Source organism: Nelumbo nucifera, chromosome 3 (assembly GCF_055504915.1).
Source record: "Nelumbo nucifera cultivar China Antique chromosome 3, China Antique-T2T, whole genome shotgun sequence".
Lineage (NCBI taxonomy): Eukaryota > Viridiplantae > Streptophyta > Magnoliopsida > Proteales > Nelumbonaceae > Nelumbo > Nelumbo nucifera.
Window position 1 is genome coordinate 28,458,665 of NC_142651.1, and position 20,876 is coordinate 28,479,540.

Below are 20,876 nucleotides of genomic sequence, written 5' to 3' on the forward strand. Positions count from 1 at the left end.
GGGGGCCTGTTACTTTACCATCTGAGAATGGCTACAAGTATTTTATTATCATTATCGATGATTATTCTAGATATGCATGGGTATATCCCATGCGGACCAGGGATGAAGTACCAAAAACTAACCAAGATTCAACAACTTCACCCAATTTCAAACTAAAATCCAAATTTTTCAGTCAGATAATGCGAAAGAGTATTTTCATAGTGATCTCACGGAATTTTTTGTTTTACGTGGTTCACTTCACCGTAGCTCTTGTGCCCGAACACCACAACAAAATGGTGTTGCTGAAAGAAAGAACCGTCACCTCCTTGAAGTGGCCCAGCGTTTACTACTCCATATGAATGTCCCAAAACGCTTTTGGCTTGAGGCTGTCCTTTGTGCTACCTACCTCATTAACCGTATGCCCTCTTGTTGGTTAGAGTGCAAAGCCCCACATCAGCCTCTCTTTCCTAAGGCCCCCCTTCTTCCCATTCCTCCTCGTGTGTTTGGTTGTCGTTGTTTTATCCAAAATTTGTCACCCACTCGTGGAAAATTGGATCTTCCTGCTATTCCTTGCATATTCCTAAGGTACTCCTTCACTCAGAAGGGATACCGTTGTTTTGATCCTATTTCTCGAAAATTCTATGTTTCCATGGATGTCTTTTTCTTTGAGAGTGAGCCTTTTTTCCATGTTTCTCCTTAGGGGGAGAGTAGGAATGAGGAGAAACTGGTTCAGCTCCCTCCTCTTCCTGATCCTCCTTCTTTTCGTGTCTTCTTCCGTCGTCACAAAGGCCAACCAAATTCAAGAGCTGTGGAGAATCCAAAAGTTGTACCTCCAATGCCATTAAACTCTTCGGGGGCGGATCATAATCACTCAGGTATCTTGGTTCCCATTGATATCCCTGACCCCATTGCAATTGATACCTCTATTGCTAATGACCTTGACCTTCCTATTGCTCACAGGAAAGGTGTTAGATCGTGCACCACTAAACACCCCATTTCCCATTTTGTTTCCTATGAAAACATTTTAACCTTTTTTCAATCCTTTCTCACATCCATTGACAGTGTTCCTATCCCTAAGAATTTGGCAGAAGCTCTTTCAGTACCTGAATGGACAGATGTTATGAAGGAAGAAATTAATGCCCTTCATAAAAATGGCACATGGGAACTTGTAGATCTTCCCAAGGGAAAGGATCTAGTTGGATGTAAATGGGTGTTCACAATCAAACATATGGTTGATGGCACGGTGGAGAGGTATAAAGCTCGTTTCATGGCAAAGGGGTTTACACAAGTGTACGGAGTTGATTATGCAAAGACTTTTGCACCCGTTGCCAAGATGAACTCCATTAGAGTTCTATTCTCTCTTGCTGCTAATCTTGACTAGGATCTACATCAGCTTGATATCAAGAATGCATTCTTGAATGGTGACTTTGAAGAGGAAGTTTACATGATACAACCCCTTGGTTTTCAGGCTCAAGGCAATGAACAAAAGGTGTGCAGGTTGAAAAAGACTTTATACGGGCTAAAACAATCACCGAGAGCCTGGTTCAGCATATTCCATGCAGCGGTTCAACAGAAAGTATACAAGCAATGTCAATCTGATCACACATTGTTTGTGAAAAGCGGAGATGGTAAAATTGTTGCTTTGATAGTATATGTTGATGATATAATTATCACTAGCGACTGGAAGGATGAAATCCAAAAGTTGAAGAGTTTTCTTGCCACACAGTTTGAAGTAAAGGATCTAGGTCCTCTAAGATACTTCCTAGGAATTGAAGTTGCCTGCTCAAAAAGGGGTATCTTCATTTCTCAAAGGGAAATATGTCCTAGATTTACTCCAGGATACAGGAAAAATGGGAGTGAAGCCAGTTGATTCCCCTATTGATCCTAACCATAAATTAGGTGACAGCCAAGGTGAACCTATCAAGGATGTGAAACAGTTTCAAAGACTTATAGGGAGATTGTTATATCTTTCTATGATCCGCCCAGACATTGCTTATGCAATTGGTGTCCTTAGCCAGTTCATGCATGCCCCTATGACCACTCATCTTGAAGCAGTAGAAAGAATCCTCCGATATCTTAAAAGGTTTCCAGGTGCCGGCTTGTTGTTTCAAAGGCACGAACATTTGAAAGTTGAAGTGTATACTAATGCAGATTGGGTAGGATCCCTAAATGACACAAAGTCAACTAGTGGCTACTGTACCTTCATAGGAGGAAATCTAGTTACCTGGAGAAGCAAAAAGCAAAGTGTGGTAGCTAGATCCAGTGCTGAAGCTGAATATCGAGCAATGGCTTATGGAGTGGCTGAAATTATGTGGATAAAGAATCTGTTGAGTGAGTTGGGTTTTCCAGTGGACAGACCTATAACCCTATTTTGTGATAACAAAGCAGCCATAAACATTGCTGCTAACCCTGTGCTACATGATAAACTAAACACATCAAAGTCGACAAGCATTTTATCAGAGAGAAGGTTATCACAGGGGAAGTGTGTACTCCCTATGTCAATTCTGAGGATCAACTTGCAGACATCTTTACAAAAGGACTACACCACTTACGACATCATGATTTATGTGACAAGTTGGGCATGATTGAAATCTATGTCCCAACTTGAGGGGAAGTGTTAACAGTTGTTATTTTTCCTATGTATAGTACCGCGGGGGTACTATTGTACTTTTACACTTTTTTATTTTAGTTGTTGTCGCCCTAGTATATATATTAAAAAAGTTGCACCGCCAGTAGTATCTTTTTGCTCTTAGTTTTCTCCTCTCTCTTTTCTCTCTTCTTCCATTCTTCTCTCCTGCATAACAATTACCTCAATGATACCTTCTTTGTTCCTTTCCTTATCAGAAAAGGTCCTTGAGTTCCTTTCTTTCCATTGAGTCCAGCAAATGGCAGCCCTCACACACCTCCACATAATCCTACCCCTTTTCTTTGGCCATCTAAGGAACCAAATAAAAAGATCCACCTGCAACCAAATAAAGAGAGAAACCAGTCCCATATATCAGAAGTAAAAGGGCAAGAAATTAGTAAGTGGTAGGAGCTTTCCCCATTAGCCTTGCAAAGGGTGCACCAACTTGGAGACAAGCACCAATTAGGCCTTTTCCTCTAGAGTAAGTCACATGTGTTACATTTTTCCAGGAAGGCTTCCCAACAAAAAAGCTCCAATCCTTGGAGGGATCAGCTCACCCCAGATTTCCTTAACTGGAAAAGTTTGTATGAAGTTGTTGGTCTGTTGTACCAAGGACTTAAGAAAGAAGCACAAGAGAATGCCCTAGAAGGGGATAAAGTCCAAATTCTACTATCCCTTTTTGAAGGATCAAAAACCACCCCAAACTAGACAGAGATGTTCACCACCAAACTAGACCACACAGACACAAAAAATTAGAGGATTACTGCTGTTATAGCAGAAATAGGTCATACCAGACCTAACAAGGGTACCCACCACGTACAGAAGGATCATATGATCCGCACAGAGGACTGGAAGGATACTGAACCTCCTCAAACCATTCAGTCACCATAATCATAGTGTTTCCTTGGCACACAATGAAGAAAGGGAACGAAAGTCGTTGAACTGTCTCAAACCAAGCCAATCACCTATCCTTGAGATCCAATTCCAAAAACTGAAAAAAGGGAAAAAGAGACGTTCAATTTGTCCTCAAGACTTTAAAAACCTGCTCTAATACCATATTATCAGCAAAAGAATCAAGGAAAAAGGGAAAACAAGAGAGAAACAAGAATTGAATGAGAGCCCAAAAGTGTGTCAGCAGCAGCAGTTTTTGTATGTATATTAGGGCGGCACATAAAAAGTAATAAAAGTACAATAATACCCCTGCAGCACCTAAAGAGATAAAACTAAAAAATAAAAGACGATGCTTCTCAACACAACAGTGACCTCAATGAGGAAGCGTATATGTTTTAGCCTCGTGGATTTCAGGTGCAAGGCAGTGAAGATAAGGTCTTCCGTTTGAAGAAATCCTTATAGGGCTTGAAGCAAACCTCTAGGGCATGATTTGAGAGGTTCAACAAGGTTGTCCAGTAGGATGGTTTTGTGTGAAATGCTAGGCTGATCATACGTTGTTTGTAAAAAGAAGAGGCCAGTTGGTTTCTATTTTGGTCGTGTATGTGGATGATATCGTGATTACAGGGAATTTGGAGGAAGAAGTTCAATAGTTGAGGAGACTTTTGGCTTCACAGTTTGAGGCAAAAGGTATTGGTCCTTTGAAATATTTCCTTGGCATTGAAATTGCTCAATCTAACAAGGGTACCTTTATCTCCCAAAGGATTTATATCCTTGACCTCTTGAAGGACACTGGGAAATTGGGATGTAAACTAATTGATACTCCTATGGATCCACGTAATAAACTTGGAAACTGTGGGTGAGACAGTTTCAGATGTTCATCAATATTAAAGACCTATTGCGAGGTTGTTATATCTTTCCACGAAAAGATCAGATATTGCTTTTGTTGTGAGTCTACTTAGTCAGTATACACACTCACCTAGACCCTCTCACTTTAAGGCAGCCGAGAGGGTTCTATCCTACTTAAAAAGATACCCACATAGGGGTCTCCTCTTCACTAACTGGGCTGGTTCTAATAATGATAGGAGATTACTACTAGTTATTGCACCTTTGTAAGAGAGAATTTGGTTTCTTGGAGGAGTAAGAAACAGTCTATGGTAGCTCAATACAAAGTTATGTCCCAAGAAGTAGCTGAATTGTTGTGGTTGAAGAGTCTCCTTACTAAATTGGGTGTGTGGAATTTAGATCCTATGTCATTTTACTGTGATAACAAGGATGCAATCAACATTGCACATAATTCAGTTCTCCATGAGTGGACCAAACACATTGAGAATGACAAATACTTCATCAATGAGAAAGTGGAAAGGGGTGAAATTTGTATACCTTTTGTTGAATCAAGAGAGAAAGTAGCTGATGTTTTTTACAAAAGGTCTAACTACCTTGCACCAAGAAGAGTTATGTAACAAGTTGGGTATGCATGATATCTACAACCCAACTTGAGTGTTGTGAGGGGCCTATCAAAAAAAAACTTTGAGTGTTGCGAGGGATGTTTTTATTGAATGTTTTAGGTGCAGGGGGTTTCCTATAATTTTCTTAAATTTAGGGACCTCTATCTAATATTTATTTTTAATATAAAAGTGGTCAGAGAGTGTTGCCACTACCTTTATGAGATTTTTCTTAGTTCTGACTTTTCCTCCTCTTCTCTTCTTTTCCCTCCTTTCTCCTAGGTTATCGTTGACAGGTTACACTAGGCAATGCCTAGGCATCCCATGTCATCTAGACACCTTGACAACTATGAAATTGAGGGAGAGCGAAATACTTGGGATATAGGAACATATCCACTTCTTAAATTGTATTAATTTAGATCCTTCTTCACTGTACCCCATATGGCAGCTTCTCTTGTGCGTCCTTTGCATTGATCCCACCTAGTCCTCTTCAAGGGCTTTCCTGGTTAGAGCTATATGGTTTGGATCTACTCCACCCAAGATTATGACTTTTTGTTGGGAGGTTTTCCATTAAAGAGTTAACACTGTTTGCTGGAACACAACAGCCGAAAAAGAAGAAGAAGAAGAAGAAGAAGAAGAAGAAGAAGAAGAAGAAGAAGAAGAGAAGAAGATTTGAGAATGGCGGCTCCTCTACTTCAGCCGGCCCTACAATCTTATATAGATGTTTACAAAATAAGTTACATGAATGGACTAGAATGCCCCTGATTAGTGATGGGACACCTAGACAAATAAAACATTAAACAAGTTTAGGCCCAATAACTAAGGACTTAAGACACAAATATGACTAACATAAACACTAAATCAGCCGAACCAACACTCCCCCTCAAGCTAAGCATAGATGTCAGTCATGTTTAGCTTGCCAAGTAAGTCTAAGAATTTCGTTGAAGCTAGTCCTTTTGTTAGCACATCTGCAATCTGCATCTCGGAAGGAGTATAAGGAATTCTGAGTTCCCCTGAGACTATTCTTTCTCTAACGAAGTGTCGGTCAATCTCAATATGCTTTGTCCTATCATGTTACACTGGATTATTTGCAATGTTGATGGCAGCCTTATTATCACAATACAGCCTGAGAGGACACTCGACCTTTATCCCGAGCTTACAAGGAAGGGTCCTAAGCCACAGTAGTTTAGCAACACCATGAGCCATAGCTCGATACTCAGCCTCTGCACTTGATCTAGCAACCACATTCTGCTTTTTACTTCACCATGTAACCAGATTCCCTCCAACAAACGTGCAATACCCAGAAATAGACTTCTTGTCTCCAACAGAACCGGCCCAATCTGCATCAGTATACGCTTCAATTACAATTTTATTGTGTTTTTTGAACAGAATTCCTTTTCCTGGGCAAGTCTTCAAGTACCTAAGAATCCTTTCGCTGCTCTCATATGAGGAATCTTTGGAGAGTGCATGAACTGGCTGACAACATGTACAGCATAAGCAATATCTGGTCGAGTGAGAGGCAGATATATCAACTTCCCTACCAGTTTTTTGTATCTCTCTTTATCAAGGTAGTCCTCTCCTACTAATTCCGGTAGACCATGGTTCTGTTCTATTGGAGTATCTGCTGGTCTACACCCCATCATACCTGTCTCCTCTAGAAGATCAAGGACATACTTCCGTTGACATATATAGATGCCCTCTTGTGACCTAGAAACTTCAATTCCAAGGAAGTATCTCAGATGGCCCAAGTCTTTGATCTCAAACTCAGAAGCCAAGAACTCTTTTAATCTTTTTATCTCTTCCAGATCATCCCCAGTAATCACCATATCATCCACATAGACGATGAGGTGCCGTAAGTTTGCTATTTTGTTTCCTTATGAACAAGGTATGATCTGCACCACTTTGAGTGTATCCCACTCTCTTCATGGCCCCACAAAGTTTCTCAAACCAAGCCCGAGGAGATTGCTTAAGACCATATAATGCTTTCCTCAGTTTACACACTTTCCCATCAAAACCATAACCTGGTGGAGGATCCATGAATACCTCTTCACGTAGATCGCTACTTAGGAAAGCATTCTTCACATCCAATTGATGTAGCTCCCATGAGAAGTTTGCAGCTAATGACAATAAAACTCGGATTGTGTTGAGCTTCGCGATTGGAGAAAAGGTTTCTTTGTAGTCAATCCCTTCCTTCTGAGTAAACCCCTTTGCCACAAGTCTGGCCTTGTATCTTTCAATGGACCCGTCCTCCCTATGCTTTACAGTGAACACCCACTTGCATCCCACGGTGCTCTTCCCTTCTGGTAGATCCACTAATTCCCAAGTCCTTGCTTTCATTAAGGCTTTCATTTCTTCATTCATAGCCTCTCTCCATCTTGGGTCAGACACTGCCTCTGAGTATGTAGTAGGGACATGCACAGAGGAGAGAGCTGACACAAAGGAATAATAACGAGGAGATAAACATGAGTAAGAAACAAATTCAGCAATGGGGTGTCGGATAGTACAAAAACGGGTAGACTTACGAAGAGCAATAGGGAGATCCAAATCAAAAGTATGAGTGATAAGATTACCTGGAGTTGCTGAGATAGATTGATCCGAGTCCGATTGGTTGTTGCCATGAGTTAGAGGGTCTCTTTTCCTTCTGTTGTAGGTGATTCTTATATCTTTTTGTTGCCTACTGAAGTCCCCAGTTACATCTGCAGCATCAAGAGTGGTAACAGGTGCAATGGGAGCCTCGCTATGTTCACTCGGGATGCTACAACTAGGAGGATCAAGAGGAGAAGATGGAAGGCCCGAGGCAGAAAGAGGCACAAAAAAGGAGGGGGAAGAAGAATCCTCTTCCATCCCACTAGTCTCCCCCTGAAGAGGATTCTAGGAAGAATGAAAATAGGATTGAGACTCAAAAAATACCACATCTTTTGTGACGTATTTCTTCTTGGTGACGGGATCACAACACTTGTAACCCTTCTGTGTAGGAGAGTACCCTAGAAAGATTCCTTTCGTAGCCCTAGGATCCAACTTGGTCTTCTTTGGATCCTTTACATGTATAAAACATACACAACCAAAGACTCTAGGTGGAAGAGGAAAGTCTGGAAGGTTAGGACAAAGGACAGAGAAAGGAGTTTTCATACCCAACACCTTGGATGGCATCCGATTTATCAGATATGATGCGGTAAGGACTGCTTGAGACCAGTAGTGCTTGGGAACCTTGTGCTGAAATAGTAAAGCTCAAGCGGTCTCCAATAAGTGTCTATTTTTGCGCTCAGCAACCCCATTCTGTTGAGGGGTACTAGCACAAGATGACTGATGTAGCATGGCAGCATCCTCCATGAACAGGTTCAAGGATCTTTCAAAATATTCAGCAGCATTGTCTGAACGGTATTGCTTAATTTTCTTGTCAAATTGAGTTTCAATCATTTTACAAAATGCCATAGTTATCCGTGGCACTTCATCACGTCCTTTTAACAAGTAGATCCATGTGCATCGTGAGTAGTGATCAATAAAACTGATAAAGTAACGAAAGCCATCTACAAAAACAAGAGGTGAAGGGCCCCAAACATCAGAACGGACCAAATCAAAAGGAGCTTGAATTTCATTACTAGAAATTGGATAAAGAGTTCTACATTGTTTTGACAACTGAACACTTCACAAACTAAACTTTGACTTGAAATACCCTTGAATAATTCAGGAAACAGCCCTTGCAATGATGAAAAGGGTAAATGACCTAGCCTAGCATGCCACAAGTGTAACCTAGTTATTGACTCCGCATTATTCTGACTACTGGCAGCAGATGTTTGCAAGGCCGAACTGATGTCTGCATCAAAATAGTAGAGACCTCCACACTCATGACCGCTCCCAATCGTTATGCTACAGTTTAAATTCTTGGTAAACTTTGAAACAGATAAGAGATTGGAAGAAAGAATGGGAACATGTAGAACATATTTAAGAGAGAGATCCTTGCTTAGGTCAACCCCCCCCCCCTTCCCATAGATGGTGAAGAGAGAACCGTCAGCAACTCTCATCTTATCTTGGCCAGACATCAATTGATAAGAAGAAAATAAAGAGGACATGTGTGTCATGTGGTCAGTTGCACCGGAATCAATAATCCAAGAAGTAAAGTCAATAGAACTAGTTGCACTATAAGCAGAGACAATACCTGATCTGGCAAGGGAGGTGGAAGCAAGGGAATTAGTCCTTAGACAAGTTAAGGCCTGGCTAAGGACCGCTACCTCATCAGCAGTGAAACCTAAGGACCCGGATGCGGAGGAATTAGCAGTCTGTCCCATGGGAGAAGATGCAACTGTAGATGTGTTCTTCGAGCTATCACCACTGTGACTAGTAACAAGGTTCCCACTTGCTGTTTGATTCTTCTGGTGCTTCTTGTCTTTCCTTAACACAGCTAGTTTCAGATGAGGATAAAGAATCCAACAAGTCTCTTTTACATGCCTTTCACCTCCACAATGAGTGCACTTAAGATGCCTCTTGTCTGAATGCTTGTTCCCCTTTTGGTTTGAAGAAATCAAGGCTGAATGTTCAACAGGCTGTTCAACTGGTTGTATTTGAGTGTCAACTTGCATCTCTTTCCTCCTAACCTCTTCATTCCTTACTAGATAATAGACATGATGTAAATCTGGCATTTCATCCCTTCCCAAAATTTGAGACCTTATGCTCTCATACATTGGGTCTAAACCAGCCAAGAAGTTAAAGGCTCTACCCTCTTCAATTTGTTTATCATGCCTCTCCTTGTCTTTGGCATTCTCCCAATCAAGAATAAGATGATGATCAAGTTCTTCCCATAGTCCTTCTAGGGTTGCAAAATACATTGCAACTGTCATATCCCCTTGTCTCAATGCAGCAATGTCTTGGTTTAGCCTATAAATTCTGGTATTGTTCTTTCTCTGTCCATAAGTTTTAGAAACTTTTTCCCAAATCTTAGCAGCGGTGGAAAAATGTTGAACAGTCCTGGCCACTCTTGGAGTTATCGAAGCAAGCAGCCAGGACATAACAGTAGCATTTTCCTTACGCCATACTGCGTACTCCACACTACCCACTTCAGGTTCCTTCTTCTGTCCATCTAAATAACCCATGAGTTCCCGGGAAGTAATGAAGAGCATGGCTGAAACAGACCATTCTCTGAAGTTGTATTCATCCAACAATACACTGGTGATCTGCAAGCTGTGCAGATTAGGAGATCTCCCACCAGTTCTATTATCCCTAGAAGACACTTCTCCCGATATTGAAGACATCTCCTTCCTCTTACAGTGATCACAATTGAAAAACTCAGTACAAAGAACACTATTTCAGACTTACCGAAGCTATTACAAGCCTGAGAACCCCTCGTAACAGGTCTGAAACCAAGAACAATCCACCTCTGTACTGTGCTGAACACTTCTAGACTAGGCTGGGCTGTGACTTCTGCTATCATAGACTGTGATCACCCTTACGATCTGTACTAGGACTGTCTCTCCTAGCAGTCAGTCCTTCCACCTAGATCTGTTCTACACAGATCTCTCTTAGCAACCAAATGGCTACTACCTGCTGCAAGGTATCTAGTAGGGCATCGACTTCTGGAACAAACTCCCCATGGGCACTACAACCAAGGGAAACCCTAGATCAGACCTTGCTGTGTTCTACGGTCAACCCTAGGGTTTCTTCACAGTGGCCAAGATAGGAGAAAGAGAGGGAAAAAAGGAATAGAGAAGAGCAGAAAAGTGGTGGTTGTAACCAGACAGACGGATTAGTGCTCTGATACCATGTTTGCCGAAACACAGCAGCCAAAGAAAAAGAAGAACAAGAAGATAAGAAGATTTGAGAATGGCGGCTCCTCTACTTCAGTCGGCCCTACAATCTTATATAGATGTTTACAAAATAAGTTACATGAATGACTAGAATGCCCCTGATTAGTGATGGGACACCTAGATAAATAAAACATTAAACAAGTTTAGGCCCAATAACTAAGGACTTAAGACACAAATATGACTAACATAAATACTAAATCAACCGAACCAACAAACACTTTTAATGTCCTTCAGAAAAGGAGACCTACTTGGTGCCTATCCCCCTATGTTTTTTATGTTGGTTAAGTGGTGAAACTACTCTATACTTGCTAATATCTTGCCCTTTTGCTTATGGTACTTGGGAGTCTTAATCTTTTTAGCTGCAGGCGGTCCCCTCTCAATGATATTAAAGTGGCCTGCTGGGTCTGTAGAGAAGATGGGCCGAATGGCCCATAGGCTATTTATCCTTTCTTACTGTTTATGTTCCTTTCTGTAATGGGCCTTATTCTGGGCCCATCCTTTCTATGTTATGTTCTTTGTAATTTCTTGTCCAACTAAGGGCCTCCTTGTAATTATTCAAATTTAACTTAATAAAATAGTGTTAGGGTGTTAGAGAGAGAGTAAGGTTCGAAACTCTCATACTCTAAACCCTTATTGCCACCATCTCCTTCTTCACCTTCTACTCCATAGAAGAAGTATTTTCTGCTGTTCTTTTCGATTTCTTTTGATTTCTGCATCTATTCTAAACAGTCCCACACTCTCAAGGACTGTTTTTCTTCTTGGTATCAGAGCAGGCCTGAACTTGGCTTGGGCTCTCATGTGGGTGTAGTCCAGCCGGCTACATGAGAGTGTTCTAGGGCTGGAAGCTTCAACTTGTATCGCCTGATTCTTGGAGGTCATTGGAGGGTGCCCAAGACTCAAATCTCTTGGAGAGTGATTCGGTGACCAGGAAGAATCAGAGAAAAAGAACAGTTCGGTTTCTGATTTGGAGCTTAAGTCAGAGATTGTAAGTTGTGCTCAATTATTTCTGGGTTATTTTTCTGTTTTTTGGACTGTTGAAGTGTCCGAAGTTTCTTTGAAAATTGTACAGCTATTCGGCTGTTTTTAATCTGGTTTAACCCAGAGATTTCTAGGTTGTTTTCATTCCTTTTCTGGACTATCAAACTGCTGAAACATCTTTGGATTCAGTGCTGCGAGTTGTTGCTTCTATTTGATTGTTTTTTGGGCCCTGTACGGACTGTTCCTGAGGTGTTTCTCACCTTTGACAGTGGGGTCTTCTCTGCCGCCCACACTGTGTTTGTAAAAAGGCCTCTTCATCAATACGGGCTGGTCTTTGCTCTTTTTGGGGTACTTTTTGGTGAGTACCTAGAATTTCTGATTAGAAAAGGAGCTTCGACTGGGTGCACAGTGCTTGGAGGTTTTCTGATTACTTCTTGAAGGCCGAACCAAGCTGTTTAGTGTCTCGTGTAGACAACAAGGTGCTGCTTCAGACTTGGTTCTCACAGCTTCCGGGTGTGGTTTGGCTTTGTGTATTGTTGTTTTGAGGCTGGTTTAACACAGTCCTTGCTCCATCCTCATTCAGTACACTTGTAAAAGTCGGCTGAAATCCTATTTGAAGTGTTTACATGATGGACTCCTCAGAGATTGAAAACAAGAATGTTGCTGAATTTGGACAAGTTCAGGGGACTCCAGTTGATTCTTTATTGACTGTGACCACAGTCAAGCTGGATGGAACTAATTATCTGTCACGGTCACAATCGGTAAAGATTTATATATGTAGTAGAGGAAAGTGGGGTTTTATCTCCGGGAGCAAGAAAGCTCCCCCAGAGGATGATCCATCCTATGAGAAGTTGATGCAAGAGAATTACACTGTGTGGCTTGTGAACTCAATGCAGCCACAGATTAGCCAACACCATCTATGGATGAATTCAGCAAAGGAAATCTGGGACAGTGTTGTAGAAACTTATTCCCAAAAACTAAATGTGGCTAGAACCTATAAATTGATAAGTGATGTGAAGAATTTAAGGCAGGGGGAGAAACCTTTAGCTGTATACTTCTCAACCCTTAAGTCTCTGTGGCAAGAAATTGACCTAATAGAAGCTGTAACTTTGGACACCACCAATGATGCAGAGACCTACAGGAAACTGGTTGAAAGAAACAGGGTGTTTGAATTCTTAACCGGACTAAACCCAAAATATGATATCACAAAACAGAATATTTTATCCAAGGAGAGTGTCTCGTTGTCACAAGCATATGCATTGGTGAGCAGTGAAGAGAGCAGAAGGATTGTTTAGGTTCAAGGGGCTGGTATTAGTGATCAATTTGTGAATATGGGGGTTAAACCCAAAGGAGTTGCAGGGACTTTTAGTGGCTCTGGGAAGAAAGAGGTTGTATGTGAGTACTGCAAGAAGCCAAAGCACACCAAAGACAAGTGTTGGAAATTACATCCTGATCTTGTTCCCATTCGGTTTTAGAAAAGGCATGATAGTAAAAGGACAGGGAGTGCAAATGTGGCTACTAGTCCAGATAGTGATAAGTACTATACTGAAGAGATGTTTGCTTGTGCACAGTTGGCAGCCATGAAAACAGAATATGAAAAGTTTGGGAAGATAATCAGTCATCTAGAGGGTGTGACTTCTTCTTCCAACCCTTCAAGAAATTCAGCTTCTTTTGCATTTGCTCATTCAGGTATAAGGGCTTCTACCAATCATGCAACCACTTCAGGTAATCTTAAGATCCCTTGGATTATTGATTCAGGTGCTTCTGATCATATGACCAACCTTTCTACCTTGTTTGTTTCATATGATTTGCTTCCTGGACGTGACAAAATCACCTTAGCCGATGATTCTCTTGCCCCTATTTCTGGCAAGGGAACCATCAAGGCTATAGATTCCTTGTTCCTACCTTCTGCCCTTCATGTACCTAGACTAAATACAAATTTGTTATCTGTAAGTAGTCTAACCAAGTCATTAAACTGTTGTATAACCTTCTTTCCTTCCTACTATGTTTTTCAGGATCTGGAGTCTCAGAAGGTGATTGGGAGTGGCCATGAGGCGAATGGAATATACATGCTTGATACTCCGGGACAATGCCCTGATCATCCTGGGAATGTTGCTTTTGGGTCTGTTTCTTCAGAATCTATTAGTCAAATTATGTTGTGTCATCTTCGTTTGGGTCATCTTTCTTTTTCTGCTTTGAGTCATTTATTCCCTGAACTGTTCAAGGGAATTAGTTTGTCCAGTCTTCATTGTGAATCTTGTGAGTTGTCAAAGCACTGTAGAAACAATTATCTTTTGAGCGATAAAAGATCTTATTTTCCTTTTAATATTGTGCACTCTGATGTGTGGGGGCCTTACCACTTACCCTCTATGGGTGGCTACAAATACTTTATCTTGTTTATTGATGACTTTTCTCGGTTCACTTGGATATTCCTGATGAAATCCCGTGATGAAGTTCCAAGACTTATAAGACAATTCCATGAATTTGTTCTAACCCAGTTTGATACCAGGATTAAAATTTTCAGATCTGACAATGCAAAAGAATATTTTGAGAAGAACTTATCCTGCTATCTTTCTGACATGGGGGTTATTCATCAAAGTTCATGTGTTAGGACCCCAGAACAGAATGGAGTTGCTGAAAAAAAAATAGGCATATTGTTGAAGTTGCAAGAAGTGTTTTGTTTGCCTCACATGTTCCTACAAGGTTTTGGGGTGATGTTGTTCTCACTGCTACCTACCTTATAAACCGTATGCCATCCAGGGTTTTAGGGTTTAAGTCTCCCTTCAATCTCCTTCATCTGGACAAGGACCTTTTTCCAATTCCTCTTCGTGTCTTTGGCTGCACCTGTTATGTACATGTTCCAAGTGTTCAAAGGCATAAATTTGAACCAAAAGCCCACAAGTGTATCTTCCTTGGTTATTCCCCCACACAGAAGGGTTACTGTTGTTTTGATCCAAAGACTGGCACTCGGTATGTCTCAATGGATGTCACCTTTGATGAGCTTTCTCCCTTTTATGGTTCCTCTCTGGAAGGACATTGTCCACAGGGGGAGGATTTGTCACAGGTGTTTGCTCTTCCTCTTCCTGTCCCAGTTGAGTCTTTTGATGAGTCTGCTTCTCCTTCAAATGAATCAAGGATCAGTCGTTCCATTCTCCCTGTCCCAGTGTTCTTTCTCCTTTACCTCCTCGTCCTATCCTCAATACCAAGGTGTATCAAAGGCAAAGATCCAGAAATGAGCAAGTTGTTTCCCTTACAACAGATGAGCCTCATGCACTTCCAATCACAGATGAGACAACATGTACTGTTTCAGCCCCCTTGGAGCCATCTTTCCCTGACCTTGATATTCCCATTGCTGTTAGGAAAGGAAAACGGAAGTGTACTGCACATTGCAATTCCAAACACCTTTCTTACAGTCTGCTTTCCCCTTCATACTTTGCCTATCTCTCTTCTGTTGCCTCTAACCCTATTCCCAGGTCTGTGTCAGAAACTCTTAATATTCCAGAATAGAGGGATGCTATGAGATCTGAAATTGATGCCCTACACAAGAATGACACTTGGGAAGTGGTTGATTTGCCTGAAAGGAAGGATCCAGTTGGTTACATGTGGGTCTTTACCATCAAATATCAGGCTGATGGCACCATTGAGAGGTACAAGGCCAGGCTGGTTGCAAAAGGCTATACACAGACATATGGGATTGATTATCTGGAGACCTTTGCACCCGTTCCCAAGATGACATCTGTGAGAGTTCTTCTATCTCTAGCTGCTCACTCTGACTGGCCCCTTTATCAATTGGATGTGAAGAATGCATTTCTGAATGGTGAATTACATGAGGGGGTTTATATGTCTCTTCCTCCAAGGATGTATGGAACAGACATGAAAGGAAAGGTATGCAGGCTGAAGAAATCTCTTTATGGACTAAAACAGTCCCCTAGAGCATGGTTTGAGAGATTTAGAACAGCATTTGTTAACTTTGGCTATGTACAAACACAGTCTGATCATACTCTTTTTGTGAAGAGGAGTAGACCTCTGGCAGCATACCTCATTGTGTATGTAGATGATATTGTTGTGGCTGGTAATGATGTTTCAGGAATTCATGATCTCAAATCTTTCCTCCATACAGAGTTTGAAATTAAATATTTGGGGGAATTGAGATACTTCCTTGGCATAGAAGTTGCTAGATCCAAGGATGGGATTCTTATCTCCCAAAGGAAGTATGTTCTTGACTTGCTCTCTGAAACTGGGAAGATGGGTGCTAGACCAGTTGCTACTCCTATTGATACGAGTCATAAACTCTCTGCTTCAGATGGAACATTGCTAGAAGACGATCTACCTCAGGATATTGTGCCCTTGTGGGAGGAAACATTGTCTCCTGGAGAAGTAAGAAACAAAGTGTTGTCTCCCGGTCTAGTGCTGAAGCAGAATACAGGTCCATGGCCAACGGAGTGGCTGAAATCCCTATGGCTAAGATCTCTACTTGAGGAGTTGGGTATTGAGTATGAGAAGCCTCTGATGTTGTATTGTGATAATCAAGCAGCCATTAATATAGCACATAATCCAGTGCAGCATGACAGAACCAAACACATTGAAGTTGACCGACATTTTGTACGAGAGAGGGTCTCATCTCAAGAAATATGCCTCCCTTACATCACATCCAGTATGCAACTAGCAGATATCCTCACTAAAGCTGTATCAAGAAAAAAGCTAGAAGCGGATCTATCCAAGTTGGGAATGATAAACATTTACTCCCAACTTGAGGGGGAGTGTAGAGAAACTGATGTGCTGTGGGGCCACTCTGTCCGTAGGGTAGAATATACCTAGTCTATCTGTTATGTTATTCTGTTATTCTAGTTCTGTTAGTTACTTTTCAGTTTTTTATATTGTTAAGTGTTATGATGTAAACACCAAGGGCAAATATGTCCTTTCATGTAACTAGCATAACATATAAATATTAAATTGAAGTGGCGGCGGCAGATCATTCTGAGTCTGTCCTTCCTTTCAAACCTGTGTTCTACTGCTCTCTCACTAATCTTTCTCCTCTTTCTTCTTCACTTTCTCTTCTGTTCGAACCTGAAATTCCTTAGTGTCCAAGACTGATAGCAGTCTTGATCATCTTCAAATGAAATTGTTTCTTATGCAATTTCTGATATCAAAAACTTATATAACCATAAACTGGAGCAACTATGGCATACCATTTAAGGACCAGCATTAAATAGCCAAAGGGTAAAAGCAAATAAATTGAAAAGGTTAAAATAATCTGAACAAGACACATTACTTTTTAGAATCACAAATGCATAAGAAAGATGATTACTTGTGGATGTTCTGCATTAAAGGGCGGAATACCAACAATCAGTTCAAAAAGAATAACACCCACAGACCACCAATCTGCAGTTGCACCTGAAGATACAAGGACATCACATGATGGTGAAGTCTATGATGTGGGAAGTAAATTATCCTAGAACAGGACAAATCTGTTAGCAAACAAGAAAGTTGTGTGCTACAAACAGGAAAAATCTATGCTAACCATGTCCAGTTCCTAGGAGTATCTCTGGTGCCAAATAATCAGGTGTGCCAACAGCAGAACGTTTCTGCCGCCTTTCCCGGTTATGCAAGTGTCCAGATGCAGATAGCTGAGGCTCCTCTTCTCCAAATAAAGATGTTCCACTAATGGCTGGACCAGATAAGTCATCAGTGCTGTTGATAAGACCAACTTTTGAGAGCCCAAAGTCCGTCAACTGTTCAGAAATGAAGTCAGAATAGTGTAAAATTGAAGATAATATTTCACTAGAACTAGCATTTCGATGGGCAGTGATATGAAACCAAAACTACCAGTATTATGAAAAAAGGTTTACCAAGGGAAGGGAGAGAAGGGGAGATACTGCATTGGAAAAATAAAAATGCTAAGTATTAAACTTTTCTTAACACAAAACGCATGCTATAAGGCATTTCATCATCACAATATAATGAAAATATATAATAACAAGCTAGAAGACAAATAAGAAACATAGTAGGAAGTAGAATAAATGACAGAACTTGTAAACTACTGACAAGATGTTGCTATTGGGAATAAATCAACTAAGATCTAGGTGGTACTTCCTATAATAATTTTCAAGAAACAATTTAAATTATGAAAATTGTTGGCTTGGGGGTTGAGAAGAGGGACAGTGCCCCGGTCCAGGTTCTTGGTCAAGACAATAAAGTGGTACTGAATGGGGAAGGGATAGCGGAGGAGGTCTTTTGGCACAGATGTCTTGTCAGTTGGGTTTCAGACATGGACATCAATATCACAGAGGTTGAGTCAAAGGCATCAATGGGATGATAATTGGGTTTCAGACATGCCCTTACTTATAAAGGGCATATTTGTAATTGTAACATTATTATTTTAAGAGGCAATATAACATAATGAGACAGCACACTGCTAACTACGATCTTTTCTCTCTTGTTATTTATCATAAAATAATCAAAAATATCACTGATCTGACTACCGACTTGGTACCAAAGCCAGGTTTCTCTCCTTTCTCTCTTTGTCTAGACTCATACGCTACTAGGGTCAGTAGTGTGTATGGGGTTTTGAGTTTCTAATCATCTCTGATTGATCTCACCTAGTTGTTAGAGGTATTTGGAGTGGTTTGGCTTAAGTTTGAAGGCTCAGATGGTATTCCTGAGGTCTTTGTCCAAAACCTGAATCAACTGGAGATAGCAAATAGAGCTGGAAATTGGTCTTTCAAAGGGGAAGCTCCAACCCAAACCTGTTCCCAAAACTTGATGAGATTGCCCAAGTGTAAGCCATACCTGATCCAGGGTGAAAACAAAGGCAGAACAGCTTGGATTGCTTTTCAAGGTGGAGCTCTTGTAGTCCTAGCTAGAATCCCAAAATCCCATTCATTATCTGCAAGACCATGAATACTAGCTACTACCTTAGCCCATAGCTTTTCTTTTTCTAGAGGGAACCTCCACAACCACTTTCCTAATAGAGCCAAGTTTTTATTCCTAATATTCCCAATGCCAAGACCTCCAAAATTCTTACTTCTACTCAATACCTCCCACCTGACCCTATGGTCCTTTTTTTCCTCCCCTAGTTCCCAAAGAAAGCCTCTCATTACTTTTTCCAGCTTGCTAGCCACCCCTATTGAAATCTTAAAAACCAACAAAACATAAACAGGCAAGTTAACTAGTGTAGACGTAATCAGGGTGATTCTTTCTCCAAGAGATAAGTAATTTTTCTTCCAAGAGGCGAGTCTCTTTTCAAATCTCTCCACGACCTGAATCCAAAAACTTCCCTTTTGAGTATTATCCCCTAAGGGCAGACCTACATAATTCAGAGGCCAATTAGATATTGCACATTCCAGAATGTTTGCATACTCGAGTATCTCCCCTTCTCCCATATTGATTCCCGCTATACAACTTTTCTCAAAATTCACTTTTAGATTTGATATTTGCTCAAAAAGTTGTATTGCAAGTTCCAGATTCCTAATCCAATTTACTTCATACCGTTCATTCTAGGAATACCCAGAAATCAAATCCGTCCAAGTAGCTACATTCCTTAAAGGCATTAATTCAAATATATGGATGGATGTACACATTGGAAGTTGGACCTCCGAGAGATTTCACCAATTCCAAGGAGAGAAACAAATCATGTAAGGAGAATGGTTTCAAATTTGAAAGGGTTACAGGTTATCATAGCACTAGAGGATTGAGGTGTTAAGACCCCAATAAGTCTAGTAGGAGTAGGAGGTCCACTCAAATGAGGTTAAGGGATTCCCAAGTGGATCAAGATTGGTGAGATTGGGGGACGGGTTAAGAGTCGGACCTGGGCTTGTGGCAGTTGTCCCAATCTCCACAATACTGGGATCCTTTGATCATAATTTCATGCTTTTCTAGAGCCTTAAAGGTTGAAGATGATCAAGACTGCTATCAGTCTTGGACACTAAGGAATTTCAGGTTCGAACAGAAGAGAAAGTGAAGAAGAAAGAGGAGAAAGATTAGTGAGAGAGCAGTAGAACACAGGTTTGAAAGGAAGGACAGACTCAGAATGATCTGCCGCCGCCACTTCAATTTAATATTTATATGTTATGCTAGTTACATGAAAGGACATATTTGCCCTTGGTGTTTACATCATAACACTTAACAATATAAAAAACTGAAAAGTAACTAACAGAACTAGAATAACAGAATAACATAACAGATAGACTAGGTATATTCTACCCTACGGACAGAGTGGCCCCACAGCACATCAGTTTCTCTACACTCCCCCTCAAGTTGGGAGTAAATGTTTATCATTCCCAACTTGGATAGATCCGCTTCTAGCTTTTTTCTTGATACAGCTTTAGTGAGGATATCTGCTAGTTGCATACTGGATGTGATGTAAGGGAGGCATATTTCTTGAGATGAGACCCTCTCTCGTACAAAATGTCGGTCAACTTCAATGTGTTTGGTTCTGTCATGCTGCACTGGATTATGTGCTATATTAATGGCTGCTTGATTATCACAATACAACATCAGAGGCTTCTCATACTCAATACCCAACTCCTCAAGTAGAGATCTTAGCCATAGGGATTTCAGCCACTCCGTTGGCCATGGACCTGTATTCTGCTTCAGCACTAGACCGGGAGACAACACTTTGTTTCTTACTTCTCCAGGAGACAATGTTTCCTCCCACAAGGGCACAATATCCTGAGGTAGATCGTCTGTCATCAACACTCCCAGCCCAATCGGCATCTGTATAGACCTCCACCTTCATGTGGTTATTGTTCTTGAACAGTATACCCCGACCCGGGCAACTCTTCAAGTAGGCTAAAATTCTTTCTGCCACAAAAAGATGTGTGGTTCTAGGAGAATGCATGTACTGGCTGACAACAGTAACAGCATAAGTAATATCCGGCAGAGTGAGACAGAGATATAGGAGCTTTCCTACCAACCGCTGGAACATAACTTTGTCTTCAAGCAGCTCCCCACTCTCTGCACTAATCCTGTGGTTCTGTTCAATGGGTGTATCTGCAGGTTTGACACCCAGCTTTCTAGTTTCAGCCAACAGATCTAAAACATATTTCCTCTGAGAGACAAAGATCCCCTGTTTAGATCTAGCAACCTCAATGCCCAAAAAATACCGTAGTGTACCCAGATCTTTCACCTCAAACTCTTGATGAAGGTGCTATTGAGGGATTC

General features: G+C 41.0%; 1 protein-coding gene across 7 annotated transcripts in view; it reads right to left on the bottom strand.

Moving 5' to 3' along the window:
• The window catches only part of LOC104605420 (putative serine/threonine protein kinase IREH1), a 96,086-nt gene that overhangs the window by 23,134 nt on the left and 52,076 nt on the right, over positions 1-20,876 (bottom strand). For 5 of the 7 annotated variants that reach the window (XM_088900626.1, XM_010270224.3, XM_010270273.3 and 2 more), the window contains exons 10-11: positions 17,236-17,446; positions 17,023-17,108 (exon numbers count right to left, since the gene is read on the bottom strand). The exons of the other annotated variants lie outside the window; for them this stretch is intronic. In XM_088900626.1, the coding sequence (XP_088756752.1) occupies positions 17,023-17,108; positions 17,236-17,446 (297 nt within the window). The remainder of the gene's footprint in view (positions 1-17,022; positions 17,109-17,235; positions 17,447-20,876) is intronic. 7 annotated transcript variants of the gene reach the window in all.